Source organism: Montipora foliosa, chromosome 10 (assembly GCF_036669935.1).
Source record: "Montipora foliosa isolate CH-2021 chromosome 10, ASM3666993v2, whole genome shotgun sequence".
Lineage (NCBI taxonomy): Eukaryota > Metazoa > Cnidaria > Anthozoa > Scleractinia > Acroporidae > Montipora > Montipora foliosa.
Genome location: NC_090878.1, coordinates 13,386,290 through 13,398,789, shown reverse-complemented (window position 1 = coordinate 13,398,789; position 12,500 = coordinate 13,386,290). Strand labels below are relative to the sequence as shown.

The following is a 12,500-nucleotide window of genomic DNA, read 5'->3' as shown; positions in this document are numbered from 1 at the left end:
TTTTTGTGGGCTCTCTGAGGGGGGGGGGGGTGGCCTAGTCACCCAATCCACGCCCCACCCCCCCCCTCCCCCCTTTGTATCCGACCCTGAATCTCTTCTACCTTTTCCTGCAGCGTCTTTTCTTATCGTCATGGAAACTCAAGTAGCGCAGGCTCAGCAAGTGACAAAGCTGTTGTGTTACTTCTGTAGTTACGTCAAATATGCCAAATAACTACAGAAGTCGTGGTGACAACAGAAAGATGGTTACCTGATAAGGTGCTTTAGGATTGGAGATGATTTGTTGTCATTTACATGAATTTTATCTGAGGCCTGGGTTACCTGTGCTTTCTCCGACTTAAATTCCAATCATTCCCGCGTTGTTGAGGATTTCAACAGTCACGCCACTCTCTTGTATTTGACGTCTTTATTCAACCCTTCCTTTTTGAAAAGCTTTGTAATCCAAGTAGATGTTATCCTTCCGTTAATTTTAGACTGAGGAAAATGCACGGTAAGTGCTTGTGATGAATAGAATTTTGTAGATGTACGTAATACGAAGCAGTTGATGACTGCGTGGTCAGCTGATTTCATGGCAAGTCAGAGTTTAATTAATGCATTGGCTGTTGGAAAGACTGTACCTAGCAAATTATCACCATGTCTTTCTCTTCTATACTGCGCAGAATGTGTTCTTGGTTAGTTGTACATGTGCTGAGCAATGTCCGAGTGTCGGCCTCTAGTGGTTTCTAAAATTGGCACGTTTAATTGACGAAAGGCATTGTTGTGAACATGTGTTTTCCCAGTTTCAGCTTGAAATCAGGGTCAACATTTCACCTGTGATCACTGAACTTCGAGACTTCTGTCAGAAATAATGACAGACTACCGAGTGTCAACAAGTCTTGCAGGATCTAGGTTGTCAACTCCATTCCATTTTAAAGACTTTGCATTAAATACCAGTGGTGATGAGTCAGTCTTTCCAGCAAGTACATTATCTCCTCGCAGTGATTGTGACTCTTCGTCAGACTTGACGTCTTTATTATGGACTGCACGATCTACCAGTCCAAAAAATATCTTAGAGGACAACGCATTCGGTCGGTCTGTTGGCAAGGAAAATGCCACAGAATTCTCAGTTGGTCAAACAGGTAGAATGAGATCTGCAGACAGTGGGACTTGGAGAAAAGATCATAGTTGGGTAAACATACCGTTGACTGTTGCAACAAGTTCTGAAAAACAAGACAGAAGAAGCCCTTCCTTGTCAAGAATATTCCACATGGAGGAAAACAATACAAGGTTTATGCCAATAAGTGCCACAGGTGTTAACTTACAAAGGTCTCGCACACCCAGTCCAGGAATGAGTAAAATGCTTCTGAGTTTGTCTGATCATGTACTTGAGTGTCCCTGCACTCCAAATGCATCCACATTGTACAAGAACACCCGAACACACTGCAACCCTTCAGAGCTTGGACAACAAACTTATGATGAGTGCATGGTTAGTAAGAAAATATTGTGGAATCGATCAAAGTCCCTTATAGCATAATGCTGACTGGCTATTTTTAGAGAATGAGAGGAAGTTGCAAAATTGTGGGGAAGCCATTGGAGTGAGAAGATGGGGAGCAGACACAAACAACAACTTATTGCACCAGTGTCTCATTCCTCTTATTGCAGTCTGGATGCTTGCTTTCATTGGCTTCCCCTTTCTCAAACAAAAGCCTTAGCTTCATGCCAGCCAATTTCGATAATTCTTGCATCAACCTGTAAAGGATGTCGTTCAGGCCATCCTTGCATCTTCGCCGTGTTGAACCATCAGTTCCTTGTTTTAAGCTTGACCTATTTCTATGTGTGTTGCACTTCTGAGCAATGCAACTTTGTACAGGAAACTGGTCAAGTAAACATCTGGGAACAAGTTGATCTCATTTCTTCCTTGCAGTTCTTTACCACATGGATCAACAAGCTTTTTAAAGAAAGCCGAGACCACTTTTTGATCACAGACTTGGCCAGAGACTTGGGTGATGGTCTCACTCTTCTCATCTTAGTTGAGATGCTAGGTAAGTGAATAGGATATTCTATATTTCAAAATTTGGTACAATTGTGCTTTTGCTTACATTCAAGTCAGCCCTTGTTGCATGTCTTGCTGAACATACGAAGGACTGATTTAATTCCAAGAGAAACCTTGAATGACTGCCATTTTGTTGCACTTAAATATGATGAAACAGCCCATTTCCCGTTAGTTCCATCACATCTGGGTTGTAAGACACCTTCCCTCTGATTTTATGCTTCCCCATCCACCTACATGTAGATCAATATACCAAAAGAATGCAAAAGTGGATCTGAGGAAAATGGACTGGGAAATCTTATTTTACTTTAACTTCATAAAGTCTCCTCTGTCAGTCATTCGATAGGCTCGATTACCAGCCGCTGTTTTGGGAAATGAGCGTGAGGTAAGCCATTGTTAATCTCCTCCAATCAGAAACTCGCCTGCACAAATCGGTCTGGCGTAAATTATATGTTTTGGTGTGGAGGTGTTCTTTGACCCGGCCTGTTCAAGGTTTACAGTGCTTTATTCAAGATTGCGATAACGAAAAGTGTTCGAGAAACTGGAGAATGGGAATTGTGTCGTTTTCTACTTCCTGAGTTTGCAAACTTCACTGATTTTCCAGTTGTTGCCAAGGTCAAAATATGGCTTTCAAATCCATTACTATTGCAATTTCTCCTCATACTTTGCTAATGTAAGAGCAAGTAAAATTCCTCAAGATCAATATTATTGAAATTACTGCTGACTTTATTTGTGGCAAAACGAGGGGGCCGATGAGGTTGACTGAGAGCTGAAGCAGGCCTGACGATTTTGTTGATGATTTGCTGGTTGAATTCAAACTCACATTGATCATTTAACCACAAACTCAAGCTCATATCATCTGCACAGACGTTTTAAGCATTGTTATGTAATTACTGTTTTGATTCTTAAAATCGGTGTTTTGGGATGTCTAATGCTATTTCCCTCCAACTATTAACTTTGCATAAATTATATTTGAATTTACATCACAGACACAACCTATCGCTCACACCTTCAGCCATCTCTTCTCGGGAAGGATACCCAAACTCGAGTGAGTGGTTGGTACAGAGCCTATCATTTTATAACTTTGTCAAGTCATATACCACATTGAAGTGGATGTGCAACAAAGTAGGCCCTGTAAATCTCATTTGTGGTGTGGTGCTTCACAAATATGTTTCAAGTTGTCGTTAGACGGCAAATTTTTCAGGGCATTCAGTGATATTGTAATATATGATATGGTCAGTTTTGTTTAAGGTTGGTATTATACAGTTGCCGGGACAATCTTTAGATGTTCCTCTTCCTTCGTTCCAATAAAAACACTTGACTGATTTCCATGGAAACTGGTGGGGATCAGCACATGTAATGTCCCAATTGTTAAACTAATTATCTTATCATCTGCTATATACACCAAAGCAATATTTATTATGATATAACTTTTATCTTGTCACTAGAAGGAGCAATTACATCTATAACTTATACTAGTGATTTCTCTCTTTTAGTTGGAGAATATCCTCCACAGATCCACATCAAACCAGCCCTCGATGTACAAAAGATGGAGAATGTGCAAACATGCTTGGATTTTTTACAGCATCATAATGTGTCTGTGAACAACATTGCTGCTGAGGGTAAGAAGTAACTAGGACGTGATGTTGGGTTGTGTTATACTGAAGGCGGAGACCTGGTGTCAGGGAAAAACTCCTGTGGTCAATAAAACCTTTTTGGAGGCTCTCTAAGCTTGTTTTATTGATGGTGGGATACAATTTTAGGGATAGCTAGAAAAAGCTTTTGTGACAAGGAAAACCCTTGGTCAGTGCATGCACCAGAGCACATAAATGGTTGCATTTTAGGTGCTAGAATTTGCATCCTTTATACAACCTGTTTTGCTTGGTGTTAAGGGCTTTAAATTTGCACTCAGGCTCCTGTTGCAATAGACCATAATTTTGTATTCTCAGTATTGGACTGGAGCTAGGTTGCAATACTGAGAATACGAATATGGTGTATTCTCGCTCTGATGACCACCACCTGTATTTGTCTTTAGTAGTTCCGACTTCAACTACACCATGTGTTTTACATAGCCAACTGTTTTATCAGTTTAACCAGTTTAAGTGCTTGGGTATCTTCAATTTGACTACTTTCGGTTTCTGTTATGTAGTCTCATCGATTCATAGTCCATTTCAGAAGATTACGGCAAACGAACCACGTTTCAGAAGGAAAGCCAGACCTCAACACCACAAACTCCATGCCCTCTACTCTTTGGGAATAGTGTATGAGGTATTTAACATCCCACAGAGTTCATAAACAAGGATTATTATACATTGGTGTCACAAGCTCGATTTTGATTGGCTATAAGCATGCAGCTAATTCTTGCTTGCTCTGTTTCTCTTACGTCATACCTACAGAAAATAGATTACATATATGTAGAATTGACGTCATACCTACAGACAATAGTTTTATGCATGCAGAAGTGACGTCACCTAACACACTAACCAGCAGTTCGATCAGTTTTGTCATGGCAGAGCTCAGCTCAGGAATATGCATAATAAAACAATTATTGAATTCGGTTTTCACATGTTAGCGATAATTATCAAGGCCTCAGTTTGTGTTATCCGCCTCAGCCTTCTGCTTCAGCAGATAACACAATCTTTGGCCTTAATAATTATCGCTAACATGCTCAACCTCGTCCAATAATTGTTAATTGTTGGACAGGACCTACATTTTATATTCCTTATCTGAGTAGACTTGAAAGTTTTGCCATTTGCAGATGACAAGAGGCAGCACTTTCTCCTCAGTTGTATGAGTTTTAAACTCTTAGTCTAATTACAGAGGTGATTATTAAAAATTCACTGTGCTGATTGGTTGCACTACGAGGGCACGCTGGATATGAAGTGATATATAACGTGCCTCGTTGGTTATAATCATTTTATATCCAACAAGCCCGAGTAGAATAATTGTTTTATTAAGAACTCCACGATCAACAACAACCGGGGGTAGTATTGTCGACTGCCTCAGTCAATTCCGGTCGAAAACAGCTTTTGTCGGCCATTTTTGCTCAGAGCTGCAAAAATGTTTTCAGCTCGTTTCATTGCTGACGCGTTCCTTGACCAGTGCTGGAAATAACTTTTCTTTATTCACAGACAGGACCTATGTCCTTTCAAGTCTTCATTTTGGTCGGACATTTGACAAATTGGACTGGACATAATTTATTTACTGACAACACCTTGAAGAAGATAACTCAAGATGTGCTGGTGAGATGTTCGGTCATCGTGTTCGATCATAATGTGAATTTGGCCGGACATTTTCAAAATTTGGTCGGACAATGTCCGATGACCGACTGTTATTTCCAGCACTGTTGACCATATTTGGTACGGCAGTTATATTTAACAATTAGACCCTTCGCCCGCAAGGGCTACGGGTCAATAGCCCATGAGGCGAAGCAGCCTGTGGCCCTTGAGGGCGAAGGGTCTAATTGTTTTAGTATCACCCAACTAGACTAGTCGGACAGAAAGGGCAATAATAAAGTTAGCAAATGCAAGTTGGAGAAATGTTTATTTGGGAGTAAAACGAAAGAAAGCGTCACGCTTTTCACTACTCGAGGACTTTGAGTTTGATGCTACACCATCTGAACCAACTGGTCGGTGGTAGTTCATTGACATTTGTTTTACTTGCGTTCTTATTGTTACTTACTGTACATAACCCGTGGGGCCCACAGTTTTAGATCTTTTAATATCATTGTATGAGCGGAAAATGGGAGGTAATTTAGGGACTTTTCTGTTGGCACTTCAAATTAATGTTCATCTTTTATTTTTCACTTTTTAGATATCGTCAAGGGAAGTCTTAAGGTTGTTTTAGCCTTATGCCATTGTCTCTACAGACATTTCACCTCGCATCAAGGTGCTTTTGAGTCTTGAAATACCTATTTTTTTGCTTTAAGAGTCAGCATCTTAAGTTCTGTCTAAATAACTGTTTCTTTGCTTGACATGCAGCGAACTCTCTAAGTCACAACCTTGAGGAGCAAGAGGCCTTGGAATTGTTTGGCTGGGTATCAAAGGTAACAGGAAAACAAGCTACTGGTTTTCAGAGGTAAATCTTAAAGGATACTTCAACCTAAGTACTGTAACTTAGTGCAAAATACACTGCCACAACCGGTTATCACTATTTTGTTGTTATTGCGCGCTGAATCTAATCTTTTAACCTGCTTTGTTTCAACATCAGCCTATGGTTGCCCTAATCTTTTGACCATCTGACGCCCAAATACTTAGACTTTCAACCGTTTATCAGTTTATCATTTGCAGCGCTTGGACTCTTTTAGTTTGACTACTGTCTGTTGCGATTGTGTGGTCTCATAGATCAGTAATCCATTCAGAAGATTACGCCAACCCGATCACATTGCTGATGGAAAGCCAAGACCGCAACTGAACACCGGGAACTCCTTTGCTCTGGGGCCCGTTTCTCGAATGTTCCGATAACTTTTCGGGCCCGAAAAGCCATTTGTGAACGTTTTGGAAAGCCGATCTTTTAACATGTTTTAAAGGTAACAAAAAGAAAAATTACTGTCAAGTTTGAAGACATAAATCCTTTCCGTTCTTGAGATACAAAGGGAATTGTGATACCCGAAAATGGCCCGTTAAGTTGCGGGACTTTCGAGAAACGGGCCCCTGCTTGTTTCGAATTGTGTGTGCGATCTTTAAGCCGTCTCCCACAGAGTTGATGAACAAGATTTGTGAGAAGGGGCGCGGTGCGGTTTATAGTCCTTATCCGAGAAGACTTCAAAAGTCTAAACCATTTGTGGATGTAATTACAACGCTACAACAAGTTGCAAAATTAGTGGAGACACTCCACCTTCTTGGGGCGTTATTAATTTACCTATTATCTCCCACACTGCAGCCCCCCTCCCCTCCCCCCCTTATCAGCGTTGCTAGCAAGACAAAATAATGATGAAAAGTGAAACAGTCAACATTGAAAGGGGGAGAGGGGAGGGGAAGTGGGAAAGGGAAAAGGTTGAAATTCTAGATACGGCGGGTATCGGAAGCTAGAAAAGGTGTTTTTTAACGGGAGTGTCTCAACAATTTTGCAACTTGTTGTAGCACTTTCTCCTGAGCCAACCGGTCAGCGGTTCCCGTTCCCTTAGGTGTTTCAGTATCACATTGTAAGTGCCTATCAACGCATTGAATCCGTCTGAGCGATAGTGTTACACATGGAAATGGCCCCCACCACAAGGAAGGAGAAAAACTCTAACAGTGGGGTGAGAATCGAACCCACGACCTCTGGATTAGATTACAGGAGCTACGAAACCACACAGGAACATGTCGTGGGAAGTTTAAGGTGATTCCTCGGGAAAAAAAGTTGTGGAACGATTTTCTTGAAACTTTCCCTGAATGTTCCCTACTGACAAATCCCTGTTTGAGAACTACAATAAAAAAGATAAGTCATCGTGTTTGCTTAAGAGATGTAATGGGCCACTCTTACCCCACTGATGCTTGTACTGATACCAATCACGCGCGTTATTTCATCGGCTCAGAGAACATTTTGCGGTATCTAAGCGAGAGGGCTTTTAAAGTAACACTTGAAAAAACACCTGATAGGAAGAAATTCTAGAGCATATGGAACACTGTCTTGTACAGTTTATGGAAAAATCACTCATCTGAAAACGACGTCGACTCAAAACGTTTCTCGAGTCGTTGTTTTCAAGATGATAATTTACATCCCTGGATAAGGGGCTTTGTGTACGTTTTTAGCTATATCTTTTTTGCCTTCCGATAATTTTTTTTTTACATTTTTTTATTTAAAGGGGGTAATTTGTACAGTAACAAATGTAGGTCACAGTGCTCGTTTAAGAGTAAACCACCATCGTACTTGTCTATCCCGATTGTCGCAGATCGAAACAAAAAAATTCGCCATGTTCTCGGAATGCGCGCGCTTATTCGCAAAGTGTTGTGGGTCATTCACAACTTGTCTCGCGTGTTTGGGAACTGTTTCAGCGTGTGTGATCGCCTTAAGTTCTTTTGCACTTATGTTAATTAGACCTACTACCGTCATTTTGAAACAGAAATTCTTCTGAAATTTTCTCGTCGTAGCGAGGCAATAAAGGCTTATTAGCATTAAAACAGAGGAATATTTATTTGGCCACCATTATGAAAGAGGCCGGTCAATAAAGTTATCCAGCCATTGAACAACTGGGGCCTGATGGTAAGTTGGGGTGCCTGTTAACTTAGTTCCATTCCCTTGTCCGTTGCGTGTTCATTCGTTTCCTTGTTCTTGATTCCTGCAATTCTTTTTTTTTTTTTTTTTTTCAGTTTTGAGAATGGTACCTTGTTATGTCTTCTACTGAACAAGATTCTCGACAACGCTATTCCCGATTTGGTAAGCGCTGGCACGAGAAGCAAAATAAGGAACTGATTGATTGATCCGCTACTGTGTAATGGTGTCGATCCAAGTAAAGGCCTCGTTCCCAGGGTACATTGTGTTTCTTCTTTCCTACCTTTGAACAAGAGCGAGGTACGCCTCGAGAACGAAGTTGAGGATGCTATGCGCCTTTGCCACCCGGCGTCCATGCTGGTCAAAGACAATAGAGTTCGTATCCAGAGCCTCTAGTTGAAGTGTTTGGAATCGAAGCGAGTTCAGGAGGCCCCCAAGAAGGCCCATGTTTAACATCTCAGTGGTATTCTTAGCTCACCATACTATACATATTGATTTGTTTTGCAGGTTTTGGAGTTTGGTTCTCCAGCTGAAAAAATGTGCTTCGCATTGAAATTATCAGCCGAGCGTCTTGGTATTGTAACTAGCTTAGAGGCAGATGATATTATCCTTCAAAGAGATAGAAAGAGGTTCCTTGATCTTTTAAATTCGCTGTACTTGGCTTACCCAAGCAAGACGGAGACAATTAAGATCGGTGATGCTTCAGAAAGCAATACTCTTAGAAGGGAAATGAAGAAGCTACAAATTAGAGAAGAGACGGTGAAAGATCGTTGTGGCTCCCAGTCGACTTATTTAAAAGAATCTACTGAAAATAGATCTCCATTTTCAAATGAACGACTTAATGGCTTTATTTCCAAAGAACCTCCAAGAGTGAGTTCAGAAATAGATGGCAAAAGGAATGGATTAAGCGACTTGTCAAAGGCTTTACCAAATGCAGTTTCAAAAGTTGTGGAAGCACGAAATGGGTCTTTACGTGGCACAAAACGAGAACTTGACGAATTAATGGAAGACTTGCGACTTCTTCAGCTTGAGATCCTTCCTGAAAATCGTGTATGTGAAAGTCACTGGATAGACAAACAAAGACAGGATATTTCTATTCGCCTAAGAGACTCAAATCTTTCGCGGAAACCATCAAACCAACGACGAGAACCAGGAGATGTGTCCAGTGGCAAGGGCATTCTAATGCAAGGATCTGATAAAACAAGCCAGCTGGCTGCATTTTCGCCAAAAGACACCTTTCGTAATGATCAAGATGGTGCTGGCAAACTTCCATTTGGTGGATGCTATCTCTCTGAAAAACTAGAAAATTTTAATGTCGAAAGAAAACATGAGTTCTTCGAGGAGAGTTCGGTCTTCAAAGAGTATCAGGTTAAACCCTCGTTTCTTGATGAAACTGAGGCATTCAATCTGCGTAACTCAGGTGAAACCGTTAATCTGAAAGGGAATGATCCAATCCAAAGTTTCTTCGACGGAGAAGTCAACACAAGTACCCCGCAGGTATTCAGTTTCAATCAAAGTGTCTCAGAAAATCATAAGGTACCCCAAGAGTTTAACGTAGATACAAAAGGTATTAGCAAAGTGTTTGACGTCGAGTTTTGCGATTTAGATGCTACGATGAGAAGTGAGCAAGAGAACCGGTCGGTGGAAAGAATGCTACGAGTCATTCGTAGATCCAAGCTTGATACGTTAGGTGGTCTTACTAACGGAGAAGGAAGTTCTTATGGTGAGGGAGAAGAATCTCGAATGAAGCTCCCTGCAAAACAGAGCTTAGAGATGTTAAGAAAAACTAGGTATGGGTCAATCCCTGGACTATCCTCAGAAACAGCAAACGTTCATGGTGGAGTAGTAAGTTCTTCTCGTTCCCCTACTGGGAAAGATTGCAGCCTGTCCAAAAGTAAGTCAGACACTGTGCTACTTTTAAGTAAACAGAATACTACGAATAAACCAACGGTGGATATAGATTCTAGAGTAAGGGAAGCAAGGGATTCTGTTGAACCTTCTAGACATTTGCAGAGGACTTTTTCAAGGGAGAAACGTCAAAGGATTCAGTTTCCTGTGGAGAAGTCCCACAGATCAGCGCAACGTTCTTCACTGAGGGCTAATGCGCATGCTTTAACTTCTTTAATAAGAATGAGTGCCAAGAATGCGGGTGCTTCATTAAGCGAGGAGGATCTGTAAGATTGTGATGGCTTTCCAGAGACCAGTGTGTCTGTAAGCTTTCCAGAGCTGGAGGATGTAAATTGGCCACAATGATATTCTCAAGGGGGGATTGGAACGAGCATAGAGTTGAGGCGGGGCCACGCGTGTCACGCTCGCTTTTATTACGAAAAACCCGCCGATATCCACAGAGCTGTAGGATAGCATCAATGGATTCACTAAGACATATATGTCCAGAATTGTAATTAGAGGCTCGGCGATTTTGATAAGTGTCATGAAGTCTCCCATACTTCAATACTACTCGCATCTGCGGGGAATCCTAAAGTCCGGTCATCAAGTAAAGATAAGAAGCTGCAAAAAATTATTAAACGCTGACCCTTACACTTACCTTGTAGCTAGAAATAGATGGCAAATGCTTAGGACTTTCGTTTTGGATATCAATATTAGGTGTGAAGCTAAGTACTTGCCTTTCTGGACGTAACTAGCATTAGGAGGTGTAGATATTAAAATGGGATGCGCGCTTACTCAAGTACGACCCGATTTTGAGAATGTAATAAATATTTTACAAGCCTTACCTTCTTGGCCCCAATTTAAGTTACGGTCTCTTTAATAGCCCATTTCCGAGTTGCTGCATGCCTCAGTTTCAAAGCGAGTCCTGGTGCACAACCATTCAAATGGAAATGAATTGCGAATTGTTATGCAAATCATACTCATTTCCCTTACAATAGTTGAGCACCAAGACTCGCTTCGAAACCGAGACAAACAGCAACTCGGAAATGGCCCATTGTGTTTTTAGTTTCCATGATTTATGGGCCTCCTGCAAATTGAACTGTCAGAAACGTGGACCTCAACTAAAAGTCATGCCTTCGAACTCTCCTTTGAAGATATGTACAGATGCATTATCAAACTTCTTACCTGTACATTCCAGAACAAATATATTCCCTGACTCTTTTTGTTCATATATTTAACCAATGGAACGTTTTACCAGATTAAATTAGGCTACTACAGCCCCTCTCATCTTCCAACAAGCAGCTGAGGTCGTTCTTTTATTGTAGACTGGAAGAAGTCTGACGAGAGGGTGGCAATGTGTGTAGTTTAAAGTTAACATATTCTAAATTCCGTTGAGAGTATCTCAAGTTTGGGTTTTTTCTTTATTTTCAAACAATGCGTTTTAATTTTTTTTACCGGGCTGTAGATTATTTTCTTACAGCATAAGTTGGGTGTGTGTGTGTATCATTATAGGGGACCTAGTGTATGTATTATAGGCTCCCTCCATTAAAGAAATAAAGAAATAAATATGTAAATAAACAAATAAATAAATGTATATTATAAATTAGCCAATAAGGTCGAAGGCTTCTCGCTTCGTGTGAACCCAGATCTCTTGATCTCTTGACATCCAAAGTTTCTCAGTCACGACAAGACTCAGGTCGAGGCTGAAAGCGCGGGAAACTGCGCAGGTGGCCCGGGTTCTTCTACCTAAAACATGGCGGACGACCCACGTTGAGGCGACCGTTGAGGCCTTTTTCAGCTTTCATTTTTCTCGAATTTACAAGCTTCTTCTCTTCAATTTGATGTTCAGCTGGTTGAATGCTTAAGTCCTTCGTTACGGACAAAGGAAAACGACAAAAAAATGGGCCAAAAATATAGGAATGAATGGTATGTCGATACAAGGTAAGCGTACGTAGCTTTGAAGATGCGAGTTTTTTTTCTTGATCCCGTGACCAGAACTTCGTACTCGTGGGATTCTGTTATGATACAGTTTAATTGGGAAAAGCGTATGCTTACTTCAGCTTACTCTATAAAGTAAAGAATATTCATTAGCCTTCCACCCATCTTTTCCAAGCCAGTTCGTCCCCCAGGACATTTGTTAGGCATGTTTCCCATTTCCCCAAGGTGTGGAGAAAAAAATAACACGGGTGTGGGGCATAATTTGTAAAAAGGAAAAACAACACTTTCTTTTGTACTTTAACGTATTAAGTATTACATGGTTTGTTGCTCAATTTTAAATTTTCTGATTGCCAGAAATGAATTAATAAGGTCCTTCTACAGGAGGCAGGAACCCTTGCCAACTTTCACCCCCACGTGCGAATATGGCTGACTTTGTCGTAAATACTCTTTTTCTTTG

The 12,500-nt window shown here is 40.9% G+C and overlaps 1 protein-coding gene across 2 annotated transcripts; it reads left to right on the top strand.

The window, feature by feature from the left end:
- Positions 1–35: 35 nt before the first annotated feature.
- On the top strand, positions 36–11,740 carry LOC137973409 (uncharacterized). Of its 2 annotated transcripts, none has more exons than XM_068820207.1 (8): positions 36–487; positions 777–1,462; positions 1,901–2,018; positions 3,523–3,648; positions 5,840–5,914; positions 6,007–6,103; positions 8,317–8,383; positions 8,726–11,740. In XM_068820207.1, the coding sequence occupies exons 2-8, from the start codon at positions 845–847 to the stop codon at positions 10,394–10,396; spliced, it is 2,772 nt and encodes a 923-aa protein (XP_068676308.1). In that variant the 5' UTR covers positions 36–487; positions 777–844; the 3' UTR covers positions 10,397–11,740. The 2 variants fall into 2 exon arrangements, with proteins under 2 accessions (XP_068676308.1, XP_068676307.1); XM_068820206.1 differs by having other exon boundaries at positions 657–1,462.
- Positions 11,741–12,500: the final 760 nt, after the last annotated feature.

What these genes read in the sequence shown, in the direction of transcription:
- LOC137973409 (XM_068820207.1), top strand. Translation starts at nt 845, where the DNA reads ATGACAGACTACCGAGTGTCAACAAGTCTTGCAGGATCTAGGTTGTCA. An exon ending in ACATTTCACCTCGCATCAAG is followed by an intron (nt 5,915 to 6,006) that starts GTGCTTTTGAGT and finishes CTTGACATGCAG; the next exon opens with CGAACTCTCTAAGTCACAAC. An exon ending in CAAGCTACTGGTTTTCAGAG is followed by an intron (nt 6,104 to 8,316) that starts GTAAATCTTAAA and finishes TTTTTTTTTCAG; the next exon opens with TTTTGAGAATGGTACCTTGT.